The sequence below is a fragment of the Panthera leo genome, chromosome A3 (genome assembly GCF_018350215.1).
Source record: "Panthera leo isolate Ple1 chromosome A3, P.leo_Ple1_pat1.1, whole genome shotgun sequence".
NCBI classification, from domain to species: Eukaryota; Metazoa; Chordata; class Mammalia; order Carnivora; family Felidae; genus Panthera; species Panthera leo.
Window position 1 is genome coordinate 31,980,384 of NC_056681.1, and position 15,424 is coordinate 31,995,807.

The following is a 15,424-nucleotide window of genomic DNA, read 5'->3' on the forward strand; positions in this document are numbered from 1 at the left end:
GGGCTTGAACTTGGAAACCGCCATATCATGACCTGAGCTGAAGTTGGAGCCTTAACCAACTGAGCCACGCAGGCGCTCCTTTTGTTTGTTAACTTATAAAAAAAAATTTTTTAATGTTTGTTCATTTTTAAGAGACAGAGGGTGAGTGGGGGAGGAGCAGAGAGAGGGAGACACACAATCTGAAGTAGGCTCCAGGCTCTGAGCTGTCAGTACAGAGCCCGCCATGGGGCTCAAACCCACAAACCGTGAGATCATGACCTGAGCCGAAGTTGGACGCTCAACCGACTTAGCCACCCAGGCAACCCCAGGCACCCCAGCCGGTTTTGTTTCTTAAATTCCACATGAGTGAAGTCCTATGATATTTATCTTTCTCTAACTGACTTATTTCGTTTAGCATAATACACTCTAGTTCCACCCATGTTGTTGCAAATGGCAAGATTTCATTCTTTTTGACCCCGAGTAGTATTCCATTGTATTTATATACCACAGCTTCTTTATCCATTCATCCATCAGTGGACATTTGAGCTCTTTCCATACTTTGGCTATTGTTGATAGTGCTGCTATAAACATTGGGGTGCATGTGCCCCTTTGAAACAGCATACCTGTATCCCTTGGGTAAATACCTAGTGGTGCAATCGCTGGGTCGTGGGGTAGTTCTATTTTTAATTTTTTGAGGAACCTCCATACTGTTTTCCAGAGTCGCTGCACCAGCTTGCATTCCCACTAGCAATACAAAAGTGTTCCCTTTCCTCCACATCCTTGCCAACATCTGTTGTTGCCTGAGTTTTTAATTTTAGCCATTCTGACAGATGTGAGGTGGTATCATTGTGGTTTTGATTTGTATTTCCCTAATGATGAGTGATGTAGAGCATCTTTTCATGTGCTCTTAGCCATCTTGATGTCTTTGGAAAAGTGTCTATTCGTGTCTTTTGGCCATTTCTTCACTGGATTGTTTGTATTTTGGGTGTTAAGTTTGATAAGTTCTTTATAGATTTTGTATACTAACCTTTTATCTGATATGTCATTTCAAATATCTTCTCCTATTCCATTGGTTGCTTTTTAGTTTGTTGTTGATCGTTTCCTTTGCTTTGCAGAAAGAAGCTTTTTATCTTGATGAGCTCCCAATAGTTCATTTTTGCCTTTGTTTCCCTTGCCTCCGGAGGCACATCTAGTAAGAAGTTGGTGCAGCCAAGGTCAAAGAGGTTGTTGCCTGTTTTCTCCTCTAGGGTTTTGATGGTTTCCTGTCTTACATTTACGTCTTTCTCCATTTTGAATTTATTTGTGTGTGTGGTGTAAGAAAGTGGTTGTATCATTCTTCTTCACGTTTTCGTCCAGTTCTCCCAGCACCATTTGCTGAAGAGACTGTCTTTTTTCCATTGGATACTCTTTCCTGCTTTATCAGAGATTAGTTGGCCATACATTTGTGGGTCCGTTTCTGGGTTCTCTATTCTGTTCCATTGATCTATGTGTCTGTTTTTGTGCCAGCACCATACTGTCTTGATCATTACAGTTTTGTAATACAGTTTGAAGTCCGGAATTATGATGCCCCCAGCTTTGGTGTTCTTTTTCAGTGTATTACATTGGCTATTCAGGGCCTTTTCTGAATTTTAGAATTGTTTGTTCTAGTTCTGTAAAGAATGCTGGTGTTATTTTGATAGGGATTGCGCTGAATGTGTAGATTGCTTTGGGTAGTATTGACATTTTAACAGTATTCCTCCAGTCTATGAACATGGAATGTTTTTTCATTTCTTTGTGTCTTCTTCAGTTTCTTTCATAGGCTTTCTATAGTTTTCTGCATACAGATCTTTTACACCTTTGGTTAGGTTTATTCCTAGGTATTTATGGTTTTCGGTGCAGTTGTAAGTGGGATCGATTCCTTGGTTTTTCTTTCTGCTGCTTCATTATTGGTGTATAGAAATGCAACTGATTTCTGTACGTTGATTTTATATCCTGCAATGTTGCTGAATTCGTGTATCAGTTCTGGCAGTTTTGGGGTGGAGTCTTTTGGGCTTTCCATGTAGAGTATCATGTTGTCTGCAAAGAATGAAAATTTGACTTCTTCCTTGCCAGTTTGGTTGACTTTTATTTCTTTGTGTTGTCTGATTGCTGAGACTTGTTCCAACACTATGTTGAACAACAGTGGTGAGAGTGGACATCCTTTCACATTCCTCACCTTAGGGGGAAAGCTCTCAGTTTTTCCCCATTGAGGATGATATTAGCGGTGGGTCTTCTGTTATGGTCTTTATGATCTTAAGTTATGTTCCTTCTATCCCTACTTTCTTGAGGCTTTTTATCAAGAAAGGATGCTGTATTTTGTCAAATGCTCTTTCTGCATCTATTGAGAGGATCATGTGTTTCTTATCTGTTCTTTTATTAATGCAATGTGTCACATTGATTGATTTGTGGATATTGAATCAGCCCTGCATCCCAAGAGTAAACCCCACTTGATCGTGATGAATAATTCTTTTAATGTGTTGTTGGATTTGGTTTGCTAGTATCTTGTTGAGAATTTTTGCATCTTTGTTCAGCAGGGAGATTTGTATGTAATTCTCTTTTTTAGTGGAGTCTTTGTCTGGTTTTGGAATCAAGGTAATGGTGGCCTCATAGAATGAGTTTGAAAGTTTTCCTTCCATTTCTATTTTTTGGAACAGCTTCAAAAGAATAGGTATTAACTCTTCTTTAAACATTTGTTAGAATTCCGCTGGGAAGCCATCTGGCCCTGGACTCTTGTTTGTTGGGAGATTTTTGATTACTGATTCAATTTTTTTTTTTTTTACTGGTTATAGGTTAAAAACTATTTTAAAGGTTACTTATATTTTGAATCTTTGATAATTAGCCAGAATCTATCATTGAGTTAAGAAAAAAAAAAAAATGAGTATCTTGCTATGTACAAAACAAAAAATGTGAAGGGATAATTAGCAAAAAAAAAAAAAAAAAAGATGAGAATATGTTAATAAATATGTTTTTTTAAAAAAATGATTGCATTTCAATGAGTTTATCTAAGAACTGCAAATAATTCATCTAATCAGTATTGACCTAGAAATGATCTTTCTTCCATTGCCTTTTTGAGAAGCTGGAAGTCCCAGAAAATTAACTTCTTTCCTATTTAGCCCCTATAGAGAAAGAAAGATTAAAACATGTATGTACCCTTTTCCACCCCTATGCATCCTCAGAAAAGTTCGTATTAGCTGCCTATGTAAGAGCATGTGTGTACCTTTTGTAAAAGTGGATATGACATGCAGGATTGACTGTTTTTGAGGGTCTATGATGATGTATTCATAGTGTCACAGGTCAGAATTATGGTCAGCCAGTGCTGCCCTAGAATCAGTCTAAAACACTACAAAAAAAAAGTCATCTCTGAGTTAATTACTTGTCTTATTTTCATTTCTATTGAGGGAGCCCCTTGAAAACCGGTACACTACCTTATTTTTATCCCATGAATGTTCAGTATACTTGGTTAAACACCTATGGTACATATACCTTAAAAAGAGGTGGCACCATTTGCAATGACATAGATCTAGCTAGAGAGTAAAATAAGCAAAGTCAGTCAGAGAAAGACAAATACCATATGATTTGACTTATATGTTGAATTTAAGAAACAAAACAAACAAGCAAAGGGCAAAAAGAAAGAGAGAGATAAACCAAGAAACAGACTCTTAACAATAGAGAACAAACCGACGGTTACTAGAAGGGATGTGGGGGGTGGGGGGTGAAACAGGTAATTGGGATTAAGGCGTGCACTTGTGATGATGAGCACTGGGTATTGTGTGGAAGTGTTGAATCACTGTATTGTACACTTGAAACAAATATTACACTGTATGTTAACTGGAATTTAAGTAAAAACTTTAAGGAGAGGGAGATGGGAATTAGAAGTGTGACTGCAGAGTGTTTGAAGCTGGTACCATGATGTACAATGTTGCAGTGCTGTTTGCTAATCTCAAACTAGAATATGTTAATTTTATTTACTATGTTAATACATTCTTAGGAGCACTATTTCCATTATAATTTTGATGAAGATTTTTTTTTGTCTTTGTCTTTTAGAAGACATGAATGGCGACTATAGAGGCAGAGGATTTGGACGAGGGAGGTTTCAAAGCTGGAAAAGAGGACGAGGTGGTGGGAGCTTCACAGGAAAATGGAGAGAGAGAGAACACAGACCTGACCTGAATAAAACCACGAGAAAGCATACTTCTGGTAGGGGAGGTCAAAGATTGCTCAATTTTTTTTCCTTCATGAAGGAAGCTATTTATGCTTGTCCTGCAAAGCAGTTTAACTTAAACTTCAGTCTTTGATTTGATGTTACTCCTTAAAGTAGTATTTAAGTATTAAGATCCAAAATTTTTACTGAAACCTATAACTTAACCTGTAACTACTAATATGATGTCAGTTTCTCATTATCAGAAGGAGAAGCAAATAGGAAAAAAAATATTCTATTTCTACTAACCTAGTGCTCGCTTCAGCAGCACATTACTATTTCTACTGACTTAGTATTCTATTTTTTTTAGAACAAACCTCACAGTCTTTGCTACTACAATCAACATTGGATCAGTTCATACCATATAAAGGCTGGAGGCTTTATTTCTCTGAAGGTAAAGTTACAAGTGTAAAGAGTATCACAGATTCTGTTTTCTTGTCACCGGATGTTACATCTCCTATTACTATAGTACATTTGGCTTACTGATAGATATCCCCTTCTTTAATTTTAGTTCACCCAAACAATTAAATCATGTTTATATTTAAAGAGTATTATGTTTAGAGTTTTGTATCAGTTAGGAAAGCAGAAGCCACAGTAGGTATTTCAAAAAGGGGACTTAATACAGTGAATTGAATATACAGTTGGAAGTCTAAAAAGAGCAAAAGGGGGGTTGCTCCTGGGTGGCTGTTGGTTGAGCCTCTGACTGTTGATTTTGGCTCAGGTCATGATTCCAGGGTCATGGGATTGAGCCTGCATCAAGCTCCACACTGAGCCTGGAGCCTGCTTAGGACTCTCTCTCTCTCTCTCTCTCTCTCTCTCTCTCTCTCAAATAAAATTAAACAAATAAATAAAGAGCAAAATGGGAACACTGTGATAAGCCCTCAGATAATAGTAACTTCCAGAAGCAGCAACCATCCTTATGGCTGAGGGAATAAAAAGTAAGAAGTTCTGAGGTTGTCAGGATGTAGGGATTCAGAGGAAGAGCTGTTGCTTCAGGTGCTCAGGGGCACCCTGAAAAGCTGTGCTTGGATCTCCAAAGGGTACTCTTCACACCTGTGCTCAGACCACTGCAGCAAATGAAGCTGGTTGTTGCTGGTAACTCTGGTGGGAGGATGACACTATTGATGCTCAGAGCTGGAGGCTGGAAATTCTCTGCAGCTGGCAAGATGCTGAAAAGAATTAGAAACAAAAATAAAACCCTTCTTTCTTGCCACCTTCCAGTCTCTAACATGCCTCCAGTTGGCAGAATTTAAAGGAGTCTGGGCAGTGCACTGTGCAGATCTCAATCATAGCATCACAGAATAGAAAATAGAAGGGAGGGCTTAAAACGAAGAGAACCTACACAGGCTTGTGTAGAAACACACTTAAGGACTCTCCCTTTTATAGTCAAAAATATCAGTTAACATCATAGGTGTGGAGACTAGTCTTTTCTGTGTTCTTACAGTTTTTTTCTATATGTTATATCTCTTATGAATTATGGTTTATGTGTATGTATATGTGTGTGTATGTGTAAAGACATATATGTATATATGTATATATATGTGTGTATATTACATATATATGTATGTATATGTACATTTATATGTATATATATGTACTCATATATGTGTATGTATATATAGGTTTTTTTCCACTGGACTGTACTGCTTTGAGGGCAAGGATCTTCCCGCTACCAGGCACTCAGTATTCATTTGGTGAATGAATGAAGTGCTTTACAAATGTTTTTCTGTATTGAGAGTCTGTTTGTTTGGTTTTTTTTTCCTATCACATAGATATGTTTCTTAGGTGATGTGTCTTTTGTTGTTTTAGGATGCATTAGCTACCAACACCTACAATATTTCCCTAGTAGTTAGACCAGAACACCAGAAGTGATCTTTAGACTGGTCCTAAAGATGGAGTTCAGCAGATGCCTTAGATTTAACCATCTATACTTCCAAACTACTTCATTGTATTGTTTCTCTGTGGAAGACCAGTTTGAAAATGTTATGGAACTTTACAGTGTAAAAGTTTTGGGACCAGAGTGAAATAGCGGTCTGTCTACCCTAATGTCAGGAAGGAATTTGACATGTGGCATTTTGGACTTGTAGAATTTACTTTGCAAAGACTGATTGTCTTTAGCTCTGTTTCTGGGTAAGAATTTAATTCAGGTGTCTAGCTTTGGCTTTATTATAATTTTCATTTTAAGCTCTATTATGTAAGCTATTTGAACTACCAGGTCCTATTAAGCGCCAAAGGTTCAGTACAAAGATTCCCAGATAGTATTGGTGCTTTTAGAGAGAAACACTTCTTCTCTGCATTTAAGATTATGCAGACCTAAACTTGCTTTAGAATACTTAACTATTCCTATGTAAATATAATCAAAATGCAAAGTAATTGGAACAAGTCCTCTACCATGTGTACAATGTTTCTTCGTCTCATGAAAAATATGCCTGTATGTGTGTGATTATTAGTGCTAATGCCATATTTGTTGGATTAGTTTACAGCAGTAGCTCTCCTTTTATTGAGAAGATTCAAGCGTTTGAAAATTTTTTCACAAGGCGTATTGATTTATATGATAAGGTAAGATTCCTGTACAACAAAGCTACCAGTACACCTTTATGTGTTGTCTTCTTAAACGATGTGTTTGAGGTGCTAGTGATCAGTAGAGGCTGGAGCCAGACAGCTTTGATCTAGATCCCACCTCTGCCCCTTAGCTGCAGTGTGGACTTTGGTGTATTACTTACGTTCTTTGTACCTTAGTGTTCTCATCTATCAGTTGGTCATATAGTATTACTACCTACCACAAAGTGTTGTTAAGAGGCATAAGTAAATTAATATATTTTAAATACTATAACTGTGCTTGGCACAAAGCTTATTATACTCATTGTTATCACAATATAAACATATGCTTTTTCAAAGTAATTGAATGTTTAGTTTTGATTGTTGACTTCAAAAAAGCCATCATTGTTTTCATGCCTTTAATATTTTATAGGATGAAATAGAAAGAAAGGGAAGTATTTTGGTGGATTTTAAAGAACTGACAAAAGACGATGAAATGACTAAACTGGTACCAACTATAGCAAATGAGTTAAGGGATACACCTGAGAAAACTTTGGCTTGCATGGGTCTGGCAATACATCAGGTAAATATTTTTGTGTTGACTTTTGTCAAAATTTTAAAGGAAGACTTTACAGTAACAGTACCTTCCCTAACAGGTAGTTTTTAGCCAACTAGAACTGAAGAATTTCAATCCTGTCCTGAAAGATAGCATTCATTCTATATACAACTGCTTATCTAAATATAACATTTATTTTAATTTACTTAAATTAGTTGAGTCTGTTAAAGATCATACAGGAATTGAAGAACTCCTTGAAAAAAATCTCATAAGGAAGATAAGACAAGGGTCATGTTGTTATCAGTTATGAACTTGGAAAATAACCTCAGATTTAGGTTGTGTGGCATGGGGCAAGACTTAATCTCCCTGAGTGTCCCCATATATAAATGGAAAATAATATATATTGTGCCTGTTTTTCTCAGGGTCAGTTGACACAACATATGTGACAGTATTATTTAGGCTGACAAACAGATAAATGCTTCTAGGTAAAGAGTTGTAAATCTCAGAACAGGAACAGGTAAAATACTGGGTGCATTCAGAAAAAGTAAGACTATTGGGAAGAGGTCAGAGGAAGACTTTGTAGAGATGCTAGGGTTATTATGGGTCTTAAAGGGGTTCTGAGAATTAGACATAGGCCAGAGGAGGTAATGGTATCCAGGCACAAGGAATAGTTAATTACAAAGATGTGTACATTGCTGGTAACCTGAGACACGAAACCTTGGTGTTGTCTTCAGACTCATCTCACTCATTAGTTCTCCATATCCAAGTCACCACATTCTTTCATTCCTATTTCTAAAACATCTCTTAAATCCATCTCTTTTCCACCCTTACTGGCCCTCCACCCTTCTTAAACCTTCATTATCTTTCCTAAATTGTTGCTATACTGGTGAAACATGATCTATCTTCGGAAACTGGTGACTTCTTCCAAGTGAAATCCAAATCCTTTACATGGCGTTGAAGGCCTTCCATGATGTGGTTCATCTTCCTCCTCCACTTTCACTTACTACCCATTAAGCTAAGCTGAGCTCTCCCCAGAATTCTTTCAATACTCTGACCTCTTGCACATGCCGTCCCTTAACCATGGAATGCCCCTTGCATTGCATCCAGATTTTGGGGCCTAACTCCATTGTCTCTCATGTAAACCTTTCTCAGGACTGTTTTTCAAAACTTGCATAGTATTTGTCTCTAAATATTTATGGTCTTTATAACAATTAGAGCTATAGATGTGCATCTCATTTTCACTCTTAGATTGTCAGCATACTGCTTTGTACACAAGAGGATATTAAATATTTAATATCAAATGTCAAGGGAGTGGGTATTAGATATTTCAAAAGTCATCTTTATTTTCTCTATCTTAAGTAATCACTGAATATAGAGAAGTATGAAATATGTATTCACCAGAGCCTGTCCAGGCAGTAATAGCTTTGGAGACTACTGTAAGGACTTTTAATATTAAGCTTACTTTGGACAGAAAGTAGCAGACAGGGATGACAAAATCCCAGGTAAAACATAATCCACTATAAAATAAGTAGTCATAATTAAATATCAGAGTTTAAAAATAAATTAATGTTTATTTTTGAGAGAGAGACAGAGCACAAGCAGGGGAGGGGCAGAAAGAGAGGGAGACACAGAATCCAAAGCAGGCTCTGAGCTGTCAGCACAGAGCCTGACGTGGGGCTCAAAGCCACAAAGCATGAGATCATGACCTGAGCTGAAGTCGGATGCTTAACTGAACAAGCCACCCAGGCACCCCTTAAATATCAGAGTTTTAAAGGGCTATGAGAGTTCTGTTAATATTCTGTTCTGAACTGTTTATATTCATAAACTTCACATTTCTATAAAAGAGTTCTACTTCAAGAGTGTATTTTGTTTTCCAACTGTTTAGGTATTAACTAGGGACCTTGAAAGGCATGCAGCTGAATTACAGGCCCAAGAAGGATTGTCTAGGGATGGGGAAACAATGGTAAATGTGCCACACATCCATGCAAGGTAAGGATTTACCGGTATTAAAGTATTATTTAGAATCTGGCATGTAAGACTGTTTGAGATTGGAAACCTCATTTTATAAAACCAGAGAAATCAGTAAAAAAGGTTGAATTCTGTGCTATCTTATTGATTATCAAACCCAAGTAAACTCACTCAGAATTCTTCAAAGAGGTCATGACAAAAATAAATTTCCCTGCCCAAATAAGGTGATTTCCCAACCTGTACATTCCTGTAAAAATTGATTTTGGATGTATACTTATCAAGATGCTGCTATTTAAATTAATAATCTATGTAATACAGTAAATGGTGTGATTATATTTTGTTGAAGTTACTAGGTTTCTACTAGACACAGAACAAATGGAATTCTGTTTTTCTTTAATTCATCTTTATTTAAGATTTAAAATTCTCATTAGAAGAGCTGAATAAGGTAATCACTAGGGTTTTTCTTTTTCAGAATTTATAGAAGATACTTTGTAACAGTTCTTGAAAAAGAAGAAACTCAAGTCACTTTTTTTGTTGCCAAAATTTTCCTTTTGACAGTAGTTTTTTCCTTTTTCCCTTAGAGAACAGCCAGTGGGACTAGAAGAAACGGGAACATTTAGCATTTTTTAATCTTTAAGAATGATTTAATTCTTCTGAAATTACTGGTCTGTAGGGATGCTATGGTTGGAGAATTCCACAGTTGCTCCTAAAAGGAAGTTGTGAAGATACAGATAACTTCCACTATTGGCTTATTGTAAATTCATAGATAAATACATTCTTGTTTTTGTTTTTAGGGTCTATAACTATGAGCCCTTGACACAGCTCAAGAATGTCCGAGCAAATTACTATGGAAAATATATCGCTCTGCGAGGGACAGTGGTTCGTGTCAGTAACATAAAGCCTCTGTGCACTAAGATGGCTTTTCTTTGTGCTGCATGTGGAGAAGTTCAGGGTTTTCCTCTTCCAGATGGAAAATATAATCTTCCCACAAAGGTAATATGTTATTTACCTACTTAATTATGTATCTTGGTAGAGAAGGCAAATCAGTTTACAGAAAACATTTCCCAGTGTTTCTGAGCACAGAGCTTATTCTTACTTATTTTCAGTTTTTAAATTATGAAATACTTCAGGGTACAGAAAATAAATCAATAAAGCATTTCTCTAATCATCACCCAGAATTTTACATATTGCCGGCTCCAGTTATATTTTTAAAGATCTAAAGCATTATGGATGTGATTAGTGTCTCTTTTGTGCCCCCTGGCTTCTACAATTCCCAGAGACAGTCATTGTCCTGAAGTTAATGTGTATCCTTTCCATTCATATTTTTATATTTTGACTTAATAGGTTTGACAATGATGTGTTCCTTTTATCTTTATTGACTTTAGACTATAGATTTTAAAGCCATAGAAAAGTCGAGAGAATAATATCTATAGAGCCACCGTTATGAGTTGACAGATATTAGTGTTTTGTGATTTAAGCTTAATTTTTTAAGCATAAAATACTAAGTATTAGAGTTAAAATTGAAATCTCCCTATTGCCCTCCCCAGTTCCATTCACTTTTTTCATCCTTAGAGGCAGCCACTCTTTGGAAATTGGCATAAATCCTTCAAATCTGCATTCTTTTACCTAACAATATGTGTAAGGTTTGTTTTGTGTGTGTTTATGTGAATGGTATATTGAATGTAACATTCTGCAACTTTTTTTTCACTTAGTTATTTTGGAGTTTACCTATCTTAACACATACCTAATTCTTTTATCTTTACCGTTGTGGAGTACCCCATTGAATGAATAGCGATTGTTTATCCATTCTCCTGGTGGACGTTTGTGTTGCTTCCGGTTTTTTACAACTACATACGATGCTGCAGAAAACATTCTTGTACATATCTCTGTAGCAGAGGAATTTCTCAGTTCTGGGATAAGCTTATTGTTAACTATTAGAGGTTGCCAAACAACTTGTCAGAGTGTTGGTCCCAGTTTACACCTCTACTGGAGTGTTAAACAATTACCATTTCTCTGTATTTTCACTAACACTTGGTATTATTAGCCTTTTTAAATGTTGTCATTCTGGTGGGGTAAATGGTATTTCATTTTTAATATGAATTTCTACTATTTCTGTTACAGTTGAACATCTTTTCACATCTTTATTGGCCATTCAGTTTCCTTCTTTATTGAATTTTCTGTTTATGTTTTCTGCTTATTTTTCTGTTTATACTATTGGTAAGAGTTTTTTATTAATTCTAGAAAATAATCTTTGATTATATACATTATAGATATCTTCTCCCAGTATTTGGTTTATCTTTTAACTTTGTGGTATATTTTTTGTTCTATAGTTTTAAATTTTGACAGGGCTAAAGTGATTGTTTTTTTTCCCTTATGACTTTTACTTTTTATGCCCTTCTTAAAAAGGCATTCTTCACTCGAGCATTATCAACATTTCTCTTACATTCCCTTTTAATACTTTTAGGTCATATTTTTTATATTTAGATTTTTGTTCATCAGGAATTTAATCTTGGGAATGGCATAAAGCTAAGGATCTAATTTTATTCTTTTAGATGAAAAGCCAGTTGTCACCATTTATTAATTAAGCCCTCTATTCCTACTGACGTGTATTGCTTCTTCTGTGGTTCACTGTGCTTTTATAGACATGTGACTCTTTCATTTCACTGGTCCTATCCCAGCTCTATACAATCTTACTTATGCTGATCTCATTAAAACTTTTGATAAGGCAGGGAGACTTACCATACCTATTCTTATTTTCCAGGGTTGCCTCTACCAACCTTGGACTTTAATAAATTTAACATTTATTACATTTTTACACAAATTGAAATTTGTAGGATTTTCTTCTTTTACAAGAAGAACAAGATGTGTTAGATTCAGCTATTGGTTCTTTTTTAAAATATATTTTCTTAATATTTATTTATTTATTTATTTATTTAGGTGGGGGGCATGTGCATGGGGAAAGGACGCACAGAGAGAGAGAGAGAGAGAGAGAGAGAGAGGGAGAGAATGAATGCCAAGCAGGCTCTGTGCTGTCAGTGCAGAGCCATAAATGGGGTTTGATCTCACGAATGATACAATCATGGCCTGAGCTGAAATCAGGAGTTGATTGCTTAACCAAAAGAGTCACCCAGGCACCCCTCAGCTATTGGTTCTGGGTAATCAGTGGTGTTGGTAAATGGGTGTCACCTACTATTTGTCTGGGCTTAAGGTTCAGGCTCTGCCTTTAGCTCTTAGGCCAAAATTTAAATGCTGATTTACTGGATATTTACCGTACACCATGTTTGGTCAAGATACTTCCATGCCCTCTAGTATCGTGGGTGGTAATGCTGACCTGTAGGATGAGTGCTAGTGTGAAGAGGTTCTGCTTGTGTCTGAACTTTGGTGAACTGAAGCACTCAGAAAAATTATTGTTCCAGGAGATCCCTGTTTCAGTCACTATTACTGCATAACAAATCCCCCTAAAACTTAGTGGCTTAAAATAACAGCAGTCATTTAATTACTTCTCATGGTTTCTGTCAGTTCGAAAACTTAGTGGCTTAAAATAACAACAGTCATTTAATTACTTCTCATGGTTTCTGTCAGTTCGAAGTTCAGAAGAACTGCTTGGCTGGGTAGTTCTGCCCCTGGGTCTCTTATGGAGTTGTAGTCCAATGGTGGCTGGAGCTGAACAGCAAGGGGCTGCAGTGGCTGGGGGCTGGGGTAGTTGGAGGCTGGCTGGGCATCTCTCCTCCAAGTGGTCTCTCCAGGCTGGTTTTGGTTTCTCACACAAAGTATGACAGCTTGGGATACTCATTCTGCACACATGGCTGCTGACAGCTTCAAGAGACAGACATCTAGCTCTCAGGAAGAAATGGCTTTGGCTCTTTTGAGCTAGCCTTAGAAGTCAGGCAGCATCACTTCTATCACATTCTGTTGGTTACAAAGTGAGTCATAAGCCTGTCCAGATTCCAAAAAGGGGATATTAGACTCCATCTCTTGATGGGGGAGTGGTAAGGTTCTAGAAAGGCTCTTGGGGAGATATTGTTGCAGTCATATTTGGAACTGGCCAATCTGTGGCACGATCTGTGAATTTATAAATGCATCTTGGGGTCCAAATAGCCAACAACTGACTTATAAAAACTTGAACACAACTCACATGGTGAAGACTGCCTTTGTGGTACAATAAACATTATATAAACAGAGCACAAGGAAGTGAGATAGGAGATCTACGGATTAAGGAAGACCTAGGAAGCCTTTGGAAAAGGGGAGGATTAGGGCTGGGTACGTGGGACTGCATGTGAGAGGGCATTCAAAGATCAGGAGGCTACATGGGCACAAAGGAAGGAAGGAAGGAATGCTTAGTGTGAGAGGCTTGTGAGGAGCCTTGCACACCCACAGTGGAAAGAATAAGAGCAGTAATCAAGAGGGACCAGCTGCAAAAGTACCTCAAAAGCTTGTGGTACAGAATTGATACAGAAGGAAATAGAAAGTCATTAAGCTCTCAGTGCATTTTACTTTAACACCATCCTGAGACCAACTTAAAACAATGTTAAATGAAGCATTTTAACTTGAATTCTCCTGAGATGTGATTGTAGTTTATTAAAATCTGGATGTGAATTAATCTTGTTGCAGTGTCCTGTGCCCATATGTCGAGGGAGGTCATTCACTGCTCTCCGTAGCTCTCCTCTCACGGTTACGATGGACTGGCAGTCAATCAAGTAAGCAATCAGACTATCAAATAAAACACAGGTTTTAGATCTCTCATACTGCCAAGTAAATCTATAATATTCCTGTATTGTACTGTGATTCTTATCTGTAGGCAGTGATACAATGTATAGTAAAAGATTTATTTCATTAAGAGTTTGTCTTGAAATGATAATTGCCTTTATTTGAAATTTGTTGTATATCAGATTCCAGAAAGGATTTAAAGTGCAAGTATCATATCCTTTTGCTATTGAGCAATAGTTCATTGTTTCTCATTTATGTGATTCATTGAACTGGATGTAGGCCATCAAAGCTATATAAGTTTCTTTCCATAATGAGCTGTGAAAGAAGCATTGTTTAGAAATTTAAAATAAAGAATCCCTTAGAAATGGCATGTTTCATGTTCTCACTATCCATGACACATTTTACTATAGGTTTTTATTTTTAAGCTGTTTTTTGCAGGTTGTGTGTGTGTGTGTGTGTGTGTGTGTGTGTGTGTAGGGGGGTATATTTTTAACCCAATAATTTATTCTATTTTATCTGGCTGTAGTCCCATACATAACTCATCCCTTGAAGTCAGAGTGCTACCCAGGAAACCTGGCTAAAACAGGATAGAGATGGTTTTAAAAAAAAACTAAGAACCTAGAGAGAAGTGAGGTAGATTGCTACCAACCCCTGTCCTAACTTTATCTCCTTCTGTTCTATAAAAACTAAGACCAATATGTACAATAATTAACTGTATACTATGCTGAGATCTTCACAAACACTCTTTTACAGTAGAAGAAAGGCTTAAAAATTTTTTTTTTACATTTTATTTTTTTAATGTTTGTTTATTTTTGAGAGAGACAGAATGTGAGCTGGGGAGGGGCAGAGAGAGAGAGGGAGACACAGAATCCAAAGCAGGCTCCAGGCTCTGAGCTGTCAGCACAGAGCCCGACGTGGGGCTCGAACCCACAAATTGTGAGATCATGACCTGAGCCAATGTCAGATACTTAACTGAATGAGCCACCCAGGCGCCTCTACATTTTATTTTTAAAAAGTTTAATTCCGGCATTGGTAACATACAGTGTTATATTAATTAGTTAGTATATATTAGTGATTGCTCGGTACTCATCACGAGAAGTGTGCTGTTAATCACCTTCACCTATTTCACCCATCCCCCAAATCCCCTCCCCTCTGATAGTCAACAGTTCTTTGGAGTTAAGAGTCTGGATTTGGGATTGTCCCTTTTTTTCTTTATTCATTCCCCTCCCAACCCCCCCCCCCCCACCCCCACCCCTGTATTCCACATATGTGTGGTATTTGTCTTTCTCTGATTGACTTATTTCACTTAGCATTATACTCTCTAGCTCCATCCATGCTGTTGCAAATGGCAAGAATTCATTCTTTTTTATGGCTGTATTTAAGACTCTTGAATGTGATCTTGTGCTCTTTCAGTGTACAGATGTGCAAAGAAAGTCTGTAGGACTTTCACCACTGAGGGG

At 37.1% G+C, this 15,424-nt stretch overlaps 1 protein-coding gene across 4 annotated transcripts in view; it reads left to right on the forward strand.

Annotated features, from left to right (window-relative positions):
• Nucleotides 1-15,424, forward strand: part of MCM8 (minichromosome maintenance 8 homologous recombination repair factor) — a 44,299-nt gene that overhangs the window by 1,480 nt on the left and 27,395 nt on the right. For all 4 annotated transcript variants that reach the window (XR_006200530.1, XR_006200531.1, XM_042931585.1 and 1 more), the window contains exons 2-8: nucleotides 4,042-4,194; nucleotides 4,506-4,589; nucleotides 6,672-6,754; nucleotides 7,167-7,316; nucleotides 9,175-9,278; nucleotides 10,052-10,250; nucleotides 13,869-13,954. Coding sequence is in view for 2 of the 4 variants with exons in the window: in XM_042931584.1 (XP_042787518.1) it covers nucleotides 4,042-4,194; nucleotides 4,506-4,589; nucleotides 6,672-6,754; nucleotides 7,167-7,316; nucleotides 9,175-9,278; nucleotides 10,052-10,250; nucleotides 13,869-13,954 (859 nt within the window). In the remaining 2 variants the exon portion in view is untranslated. The remainder of the gene's footprint in view (nucleotides 1-4,041; nucleotides 4,195-4,505; nucleotides 4,590-6,671; nucleotides 6,755-7,166; nucleotides 7,317-9,174; nucleotides 9,279-10,051; nucleotides 10,251-13,868; nucleotides 13,955-15,424) is intronic.